The sequence below is a fragment of the Salpingoeca rosetta genome, assembly GCF_000188695.1.
Source record: "Salpingoeca rosetta unplaced genomic scaffold supercont1.32, whole genome shotgun sequence".
Classification (NCBI taxonomy): Eukaryota; class Choanoflagellata; order Craspedida; family Salpingoecidae; genus Salpingoeca; species Salpingoeca rosetta.
Genome location: NW_004754902.1, coordinates 206,420 through 216,419, shown reverse-complemented (window position 1 = coordinate 216,419; position 10,000 = coordinate 206,420). Strand labels below are relative to the sequence as shown.

At 56.7% G+C, this 10,000-nt stretch overlaps 2 protein-coding genes across 2 annotated transcripts in view; both read left to right on the top strand.

The window, feature by feature from the left end:
• Positions 1 to 4,804, top strand: part of PTSG_10023 (uncharacterized protein) — a gene marked incomplete at both ends in the record, with an annotated part of 6,300 nt that extends 1,496 nt beyond the window's left edge. The window contains 15 exons of the mRNA XM_004988881.1: positions 7 to 81; positions 276 to 375; positions 655 to 692; positions 902 to 977; positions 1,292 to 1,366; positions 1,777 to 1,863; positions 2,051 to 2,135; positions 2,395 to 2,475; positions 2,750 to 2,952; positions 3,124 to 3,180; positions 3,436 to 3,536; positions 3,764 to 3,854; positions 4,080 to 4,172; positions 4,369 to 4,448; positions 4,639 to 4,804. Coding sequence (XP_004988938.1) covers positions 7 to 81; positions 276 to 375; positions 655 to 692; positions 902 to 977; positions 1,292 to 1,366; positions 1,777 to 1,863; positions 2,051 to 2,135; positions 2,395 to 2,475; positions 2,750 to 2,952; positions 3,124 to 3,180; positions 3,436 to 3,536; positions 3,764 to 3,854; positions 4,080 to 4,172; positions 4,369 to 4,448; positions 4,639 to 4,804 — 1,408 coding nt within the window. The remainder of the gene's footprint in view (positions 1 to 6; positions 82 to 275; positions 376 to 654; positions 693 to 901; positions 978 to 1,291; positions 1,367 to 1,776; positions 1,864 to 2,050; positions 2,136 to 2,394; positions 2,476 to 2,749; positions 2,953 to 3,123; positions 3,181 to 3,435; positions 3,537 to 3,763; positions 3,855 to 4,079; positions 4,173 to 4,368; positions 4,449 to 4,638) is intronic.
• Positions 4,805 to 6,019: 1,215 nt separating this feature from the next.
• Positions 6,020 to 9,751, top strand: PTSG_10022 (uncharacterized protein; the record flags this gene model as incomplete). Its single annotated transcript, XM_004988880.1, has 1 exon — positions 6,020 to 9,751. One exon carries the CDS (start codon positions 6,020 to 6,022, stop codon positions 9,749 to 9,751), a length of 3,732 nt encoding a protein of 1,243 aa, XP_004988937.1.
• Between the last annotated feature and the right edge of the window lie 249 nt (positions 9,752 to 10,000).

Genomic DNA, 10,000 nt, shown 5'->3' with positions numbered 1-10,000 from the left:
CGTCAGCGGGTGGTGGGATGCCTGCCCAGCGGACGTGTTCGCGTTCCTCATCCAGCCCATCACACCACAGGTGTTCTTCAGGTAAGGGTGTGTGTGTAGCTGTGTCTGTGCGTGTATTTGCCTCTGTGAAGATGCAACGTTCACCTCCAAGCTCACACACACACGCTCACACATACACACACACGCTCACACATACACACGCTCACACATACCACCCCTCCATTACCACATCACTCCCCCCCCCCTCCCCCAAATCGTGTTGCCACCATCACCAGCGAGTACTGGGAGAAGAAGCCGCTGCTTGTGCGGCGGAAGGAGCGCGGGCACTTTGACGGCCTCTTCAGCTCAGAGGCAATCGACGCCATCGTCAGACAGGTGCCATGATGCAAAGGAGAGGGGGGGGCGTGTGGTTATGTGGTGTGTGTGGGTGTATGTGGTGTGTGTGAGTGTATTTGTTGTGTATGAGTGTATTTGTTGTGTGTGAGTGTATTTGCTGTGTGTGTGTGTGTGTGTGTGTGTGTGTGTGTGCACGAAAGTGTGTTTGCGGCGCTGCAGCGAGTGCATGTGACACACTTTTGCTTTTGGTGTTCACGCTGCAAACTTCCCACACACCACCACCACCACCACCGCCACCATTGCTCCGTGATCGCCCAGAACTACCTGAAATACGGCGTGAACCTCGACCTCACAAAGTATGCAGCGGTGGAGCACTTGAGATGTGTGTGTGTGTGTGTGTGTGTTTGGCAATTCGCTTTTTGCAGCGCCCCACCAGCTGCAGCTGCATCGCATCTGTTCACGGTACTGTTGCGGTCATCCGAAGCAACGCGATCGCTGACATGAGTCACTCGCTCACTCACCCTACACCACCACCACCACCACCACCACCATCACCGCATGTCAGGTACGAGGACGGAGAGCGGACGACGCTGAATCCTGACGGGCGCGTCCGTCCAAACGTCATGTGGGCCATGTTCGAGGTCGGTCCTGCACATCCCAACACCCAGCATCCAACACACACACGTGTACTTATTTACATACGCACATGAACACACATGGACACAAACACACGTACACACACGCACACACGCACATTTACACACGTGCAGTTGGCAATCACATGACTCTCTCTCTCTCTCTCTCACACATCTTGCTGCTTTACGACCGGCACACGTTCGCACCACCCACACCCACACCCACACCGACATGTAACCCCTCACCACCACCGCACACCACTGCGCACCACCGCATGACACACCACCACGTGGCCCGTTGTTCGCGACTGGTCTGACAGGACGGGTGCAGCGTGCGTGTGCTCAATCCCCAGACGTTCCACCAGCCCGTGTGGAAGGCAATCTCGGCACTGCAGGTTCAAGCGAAGACAAGAGAAGGGGAAGGGCGATGGGAAAGGAGAGAGGGGGAGGGGAAGGCAGGGAGAACGCTGTTCATATGTATGTGTGTGTGTCTACATGTGTGTTGACTTCCTGAGCGTGATGAGAGCCACGAGTGTGACTTTGCTTTGTGTAACCGACTTGAACACTGTCTACTTTCCCCTCATTCGAATACTGGACAACCCCCTCACCCCCTTCCCATCATCATCATCATCATCATCATCATCATCATCATCATCATCATCATCATCATCATCATCATCATCATCATCATCATCATCATCATCATCATCATCATCATCATCATCATCATCATCATCATCATCATCATCATCATCATCATCATCCTCATCATCATCATTGTGGCACTTGAAATGACACATGCCAGGACTACTTTGGGTGCATGGTTGGTGCCAACACGTACCTGACACCGAAAGGAACGCAGGGATTCGCCCCGCACTACGATGACATTGAGGTGTCTGTGTGTGTGTGTCTGTGCGTGTATGTCTGTGTGTCTGTGTGTGCATGTGTCTGTCTGTTTGTCTGTCTGTCTGTGTGCATCTGCGTTGTAATCGGTTTTCTCCCGTACCAGTATCCGTGCACCCTCCTCCTCATCTCACCACCACCATCGCCATCATGATCACCGCCATCATGGCCACCAGGCGTTTATCCTGCAGCTTGAGGGCGAGAAGCGGTGGCGGCTCTACGATCAGCCCGAGGGCGTTCGCCTCCCGCGCCACTCATCCCGTCAGTCTTTCCAATCACTGTGGCGGTGTTGGCGGTGGCAGTTACTGTGTTGGCGGTGGTGGTGCGCTTTGTGAAGTCATCGTATTTCGTGGCAAGCCTGTGGACGTTGTCCATTGTTCCCACATGCTTGACGCAACCAACAACCGCACGACACCAATTTCACACACACACAACACCATCAACAACACAGCAACTTGTCCTCGCCTCGCTCATCTCACCAACCCCTGACACATCACCCTATCAACCCCACCAAATTCAGCAAACTACGATGAGAGCGAGCTTGGCAAACCGTATCTGGACGTCGTGCTGCGCCCTGGCGACCTCCTCTACTTCCCACGCGGTACACACACACACACACACACACACACACACACACACACACACACACACACACACACACACACACACACACATGCGCACACACACACACGCGCGCATACACTTATGCAGGGTAGCTGTGTCGTGGGGTTCGCACACAAGCTAATGAGACATCATGACCAAGCCAACCCCACATCCGTCCACTCACCACGTGTTATGCCTTCCTCTCATCATCGCCACCCTCTCCCTCTCTCTCCCCAACGTCTTCCATCTCCACCCCCCCCCATGCACGGCAGGCGTTGTGCACCAGGCCGTGAGCCTGCCCAAGAGCCACAGCCTGCACCTCACGCTGTCCACGTACCAGCTGTTTGACTGGGCGCAGTACATGCAGAAGCTCGTGCCCCAGGCGCTGGCAAACGCCATTGAGGAGGACGCGGACTTCCGGTCCGGTCTCCCGCGCAACTCTCTCGATTACGTCGGACTCAGCAAAGTTGACGAGGTGCGTGTGGGTGTATAGTTGTGTGCACACTTGTGGATGTACTTGTGTGCATACTTGTGGGTGTACTTGTGGGTACTTGCAGGCACGTGTGCGCTTTTCCAAACTTGCCTCTGTCACACGCAATTCACGCCACTGCACGTACCCATCACTTGCTCCTTATCCCTTGTGCAGAACCCGCCGCAGCGCGAGAAGTTTATCAAGCAGGCCAAGCGCCTTATGGCAAAGCTGGTGCGATCACAACTGTGATGATGATGATGGTGGTGGTGGTGAAAGGCGTGAACATCGTGTTTCGTGTGTGTGTGTGTGTGTGTGTGTGTGTGTGTGTGTGTGTGTGTCTGAACCACCTGGCGATTAGCAAACCTTTTACACACGACGCATCTGACACATTCCACCACGTAACACCACACCACATAACACCACACCACACCACACCACACCACACCACACCACACCACGTCACACCACACCACGGGCACGGTGCAGCCCGAGTATGCGTCGTTTGACGCTGCGGCGGATCAGGTGGCGGTCGAGAACATCCACAACTGCATGCCGCCCTGCCTCAGCCACGAGCAGCAGGCACTCAGGTAACAAGCAAACATTTCCGTGCTGTTTGGAGTGTGTGTGTACATGTGTGTGTACATGTGTGTGTACATGTGTGTATGTGTGCACATGTGTGCACATGTGTGTATGTGTGCCAATGTGTTCGTGTGGGTTTCTTGAGTAGTGCGACGTCACATTTGTTCCTCAGCTCCCAACTGCACACCTGTGATCACACCTCACCACCATATCCCATGTCATCATCGCACAACAGCGGCCGGCTGCGTCCGCGCCGCGGGTTTGTGCCGAAACCGCTCAAGATGAACTCGTTCATCCGCATCATCTCTCCCCGCGCTGTCCGCCTGGTACGCTGCCCTGCTTGTTTGGTTTGCTCGTTTTGTTTGTTTGTTTGTTTGTTTGTTTGTTTGTTTGTTTGTTTGTTTGTTTGTTTGTTTGTTTGTTTGTTTGTTTGTACATATTTGGACTTGTGTCTGCGTCTTTACGCGCGTGATCAGCAATCCCCGTCACCCAACCCATCGTCCATCCCGCCTGACCCCCCCCCCCAACACACACACATACACATTGAACAGATGGCTGATGGCAACAACGCCTTGCTGTATCACTCGTTTGACAACGGCATGCACTACCACGCCGAGGAGCCGCAGTGCATCGAGTTCCCGCTGGTACAAACACATGTCACGTGGCGCGTGGGCTTTTTTCATGTGTGCACGATCATACGCACACATGCGTGGGCACGCATGAACACAAACAAACGCGCACAACCGTACAAACGAACAAACAAACACATGCACGCTCCCCTCTCTGCTGATTCGAATCTCATTCGTCATTGCAATGTGTGGATGATTGTTTCGACATCAGGATTTCGCCGAGGCCTTGGAGCAGATTGTGAACAACAAGGAATTCTTCCCCATCCGCGCCCTCCGTGACATCCCAGAGGAGTGAGTGGTGTATTGTCGTGGGGTTTGGTGGCATGTGGCTGTGGTGGCATTGTGGGCTGTGATGGCGGCAAGAGGATGGACACGCGTTGACGTTCGTTGGCGCCACCTTGCCAGCCACACGCACACAGACACACACACACATGTAACCACACACACACGCATACACGCACACACACACACCACCTGTTAGGATGCAATTGGACCTGGTGACATCCCTGTATGATGCCGGACTCCTGCTCGTGCAGCCCATGGACGATGAGGACGAAGACGACGATGAAGATGAACGCGATGAGAGCGAAGAGGATGAGGAAGAAGAGGACGACGATGGTGACGAGGAGGAAGAAGACGATGCGTGACGTACCGCAGCTGCCAAACTACTCGTTGCATACATCGCAGAGATGTGACACCGCAGTCACGCACGCGCCATGTCAAACGTCGCGCCACGCCACACCTTTCCCTTTCCTCTTTTGTGCATTCACACACACACACACACACACACACACACACACACACACACACACACACACACACACACACACACACACACACACACACACACACACACACACACAACACACACCACCAACCATTTTGCTTCCCGACAGCATAAATTACACTTGTGATGTGTCATTCCGCAATGTGACGAAGATACCCACAAAATTTCGTTGGCCTGGGTTTTGCCCGCCAAACCACGACTTGCCGCTTTCTTCTTTCTTTGTTCTTCGCCTGTAACCGCTTCTGCTGTCCACACAAATCTTGCATTGCACACACACACAAATCTGTGCCTCCTGATCCCAGTCACATCAACCGCACCACACACCGTCCGTCCCACGTCGAGTAAGCAAACAAGCGAGAAAGCACTGAGCAGTGGGTGTGTGCCACTGACCACTGGCTGTGTAGTTGTGATACCTTCCACGAGCAATAACGAGGTGAGCACGCCGTCGCCTTGCGTAGGTCCTGTCACGTCGCTTTTTCCTCTTTGTTTACATCCTGGCGTTTTTTTTTTTTTGGCGCGAACCACATATCGCCTATGTCAGTGCCACTCCAACATGTACATATATCTGTCCGCACCTCCGCTGTTTGACCAGTTGGTCTCGACGAGCGCTTGTTGCTCTTGTCCACCTTTTTTTATTCCGTGCGCTGGGTGGCTTGCTTCATTTACATGTACCCATCTCTGTTTGCGTACCGTACAGTACCGGTTGGTGGAACTGACACTGGTGTGTTCCATATCGTTGATCAGATCGTGTTTGCCTTTGCCTTTGACGTTGTTCTTCCTTCCTCCTGCGTCGACCATCCTTTCCTTGGCGCGCATCCCGCCCTTTGTCTCTCGTTTACACCATATCTCTTCCTCGCACACACACACACACGCACGCTCACTCGCTCACTCACTCACACATTCACACACGCGTCGTGCACGCATGCATACATGCACATACACACACGCACATCAACACACACACACACACACACACACATATCAACAACCCCTCCCCCCTTCCCCCTCCACACACACACACACGCACATCAACACACACACACGCACACACACACACAGGACATAACCGGGCGCCATGTCGCTGATCCCCGTGTACCTGTTTGTGGACGACTCCAACTTCTGGATTGAGGGCCAAAAGGCGTGTGCGCACTCGCTCGGCCTTAAGGAACCCCGCGACGTGCGGTTTCGCATCCACCTGGAGAACCTGATTGCGTTTGTGACGGTCAAGTACGGGCCCATTAAAGGCGCCCACCTATTTGCCTCCGAGGCCTTCAATAGCGATGGCGTCTGGCGCAAGGCCAAGGAGGTCAAGTTCAAGGTGCACAACTTCTCCCGCTCCCTGCGCGGCAAGGAGAAGGAGGTGGACCAGGCCGTATGCGTGGAGCTGGCCTTTCAGGCGGCCGTGACGCGCGAGCGCCATGAGGAGGCGTCCTTTGTCATTGTCACCGGCGACCGCGACATGATGCCCGCCGTGCATAAGGCCCTGTCCTGCGGCATCCACGTGCACCTGCTCGCCTTCTCCTCGGGCCTGGCTGATCAGTACAAGCACCTCGACAAAAACCACAACCTCTTTCATATTACCCTCATGGATGAGTATCTGTTTGAGGTTGGCTACGTCGACCACGGCTCCACCCGTAGCGTCATCGATAAGCGCCACGCCGTTGTCATTGCCTCCTTCAACCCGCCGCTCACGGGCGCCAACGCCAAGATATCGCCCACCAGCCGCGACGAGGACTCACCGCCGCCCCAGCCCGCCAACAAGTGCCCCACCACCGTGCGCCAGGTGACGCGCGTGCTGGATACCCTGCACCAGATGTACTTTATCCACGTCGCCGGCGGCGGCTCCGCCATGATTGTGGAGTTCCCCAAGGCCAAGCTCGACATCATCATCCCGCGCGCGCGCGATGCCCTGGAGAAGAAAGGCTACACGGGCGTGGAGGTGTACTCGTATGCGCTGTGGAAGGGCCAACAACAGCAACAGAAGTTGAAGGTCGATGAGCAGCGCAAGAAGAAGGAGCAGCACCTGACCAACCAGCCGTTTGCTGCGCTGCAGGTGGAGGACCCAGACACCACCACCACCACCAGCGACCACGATGCTGATGAAGACGATGATGACGATGAGCACGACGCTGCCAACACTAGTGTTGCGATGCATGACGGCGCTGTGGTTGCCGCTGTCACGGAGAATAGGCACGCCGCAAGCGCTAACCAGCACCACCACGACGACCTCTATCCGCTGTATGATGTCGAATACCACAATTACCAACAGCAGCAGGTGGATGAGCAAGATCAGCACCAGCAGCATGATGATGCGGAGGCTGCCGACAAGAAGAAGAAGAAGAAGAAGAAGCGCAAGAGGAACAGGAAGAAGAAGCAGGACCAGGAGAACGGCCACGACAACAGCAACGGCGACAACCACGGCGACGAGCAAAGTGAGCAGCAGGATGCGCAGACGCAGCAGGAGCGTGACGACCACGCCATTGCAGCGGCCGCGTCACGCGCGTGGAACGACAGCCCCGCCGCCGGCGACGGATATCTTGGCCTGGGCATGAACGGCTTTGGTGCGGCCTCGGACGTGTTTGCCAACCACGATGGCAGCGGCCGGAGCAGCAACAACAGCAGCGGCAACAGCGGTGGCGGCGGTGGTGGCGCTCTGTTTGACGACTTTATTGGCGCGTACGGCACGGCCGACACAGGTGCTGTTGGAAACTACGACGCCTTCCACGACTCAACGGCCACCACCAGCAACCGCCTGAGCAGCAGCGGCAACAGCAACAGCAGTGGCATCGGCACGTCAACGACCGCACCACCACCACCACCACCAGCAACGACGGCGGCGGTGGTTGATCCGTGGGGCGACACGCAGGCAACTGCGCTCAGCAGCGGTGTGCAGCACACGAACATGCACACGAGCAACACGACCACGGCTTCCGCTGGCACCAACCCGACGCCGCCGCCGCCAGGCCTGGTCACGCCGCAGCGCATGGCACACCAGCACCAGCAGCATCAGCAGCAGCAGCATCAAGGCGCTGAAGATGAGCTGCTGCACGACGACGCTGCCATCAACCACTCGCAGGCCCAAGTCAATCACCAGCAGCACCAGCACCAGCAGTCAAGTGGCACATCCCTGCTGTCGTTCCTCAACAACCACCAGCACCAGCAGCAGCAGCAGCAGCAGCCCCTGGATACGCTGATGGAGAAGCTGGCTGCGATGCAGGGCGGTGTGTCGCTCTCACAGCAACAGCAGCAACAGCAACAGATGCAGCAGCTGGAGAAGAAGGCACAGGAGCTGCTGGGCGTGCTGAAGATGGTTCAGAGCATGGAGCAGCAACTGCAGCAACAGCAGCAGCGGCAACAACAGGCCCAGCAGCAGCCGTCGCTGCAACAACAGGCTGAGCAGCTTCAGAAGCAGTTTCAGCTGCAAAGCATGCGCCAGGACGCCGAGCAGCAGCTGCAACAGCTCCAACAGCAGGTGCTGCAGTATCAGCAACAGCAGCAGCAGCAGCAGCAGCAGCAGCAGCAGCAGGCGTTTACTTCCGCCGCAACATCCATGGCTCCGAGCAGCAGTGTCGCTGGTATGGGACTGTCCATGCAGCCGCAGCAGCACCAGCAGCAGCAACAGTACCAGCAGAACTTGTTCGGTATCACCACCAGCAGCAGCAGCAGCACGGCTGCCGACAGCATGGGCTTCTCGCCCTCCCTCTGGTCCGGCCAACAACAGCAGGCAGGTGGGCTGCAGGGCTTCATGTCCCAGCATGGGCTGGTCGGCACGAGCAGCCACGGCACGAGCCCCTATGCCCGCATGAACGGCACGACGCCAACGCCGCCACCGCCGCCACTGGTTGACTCGCGCGCCTTTCCTGGTCAGCCACTCCCCGCTGCCTCAGCCACCACCACCAGCACGCATGCAACGGCGCCAGCACCACCGCCACCGGCCACGGCCAACGCCGCACTCAGCGCCAGCGGCGCCACGAACAACAACAGCAGTTACAGCAGCGGTGGTGGTGGTGGGCGTGACTTTGTTCCTTTCCGTCTTGGCGGCGGCGGCGACCAGGACATGTATGGGCGAAGTGATGGCCGCGACATGCAGGACGACACACCTGACTGGGGGATCAGTGACGGTGATGACGACACGACGTGGCCGTCACTCGGCGGCGCTGGTGGTGGCAACGGCGCCCGCACGAAGAACAACGCAGCAACAGCAGGTGGTGGTGGTTCGCTCGACTACCGCGCCATGGCGGCCACGCCAGCCACTGGTGGGCAGCAGGGCAAGGCCACCAACAACAACAACAACAACAGCGGCAGCACTGGCACTGGCACTGGCACTGTTGGTGACGCCACGGCCAGCAAGAGCAGCAAGAACAAGAAGAAGAACAAGAAGAAGAACAAGGCCAAGGCCGGGAGCGCCGCGAATGACATGGCAGCGCGGCTTGGTGACGAGTTTGATGAGTTTGGAATCCGTCGACAGAAGAGCAGCGACTGGCACGAGGTGTTGCGGGGCGAGTCGACAGACGACAAGCTTGCCCGCAGCCGCAAGTACAAGGACCCCTGCCGCTATGGCATACACTGCAGCAACGCCGCCCAGTGCACGTACAAGCACACGCCGTGGGAGGTGGCCATGTTCAAGCGGTTTCCTAACCACAAGTTTCTGTTGTACAAGAGCAGCCGGTGTATCAATGAGCGCCCGCACAACCCGGCGGACTGCCTGTTCTCGCACGGGCTTGAGAACGACGATATGGAATGGTGCGTCTCCTGCAAGCAAGAGGGGCATCTCACCAACAACTGCCCTTACACCCGCAAGAAGTGATCATGTGTCTGTGTGTGTGTGGGGGGGGGGGTCGTGTATGACAGTCTGCTGTTGTTACTGCGTTTGGTGGATGGTTTCTCAAAGGCTGGTGTGGTTTGTGTGATGTTGGCTTCTTCCTTCTGCTCTGAGTGTGTTGCGGGCGTGTCACCGCTCGCGTTTCATGTGTGTGTGTGTGTGTGTGTGTGTGTGTGTGTGTGTGTGTGTGTGTGTGTGTGTGTGTGTGTGTGTGTGTGTGTGTGTCGTCGTGTC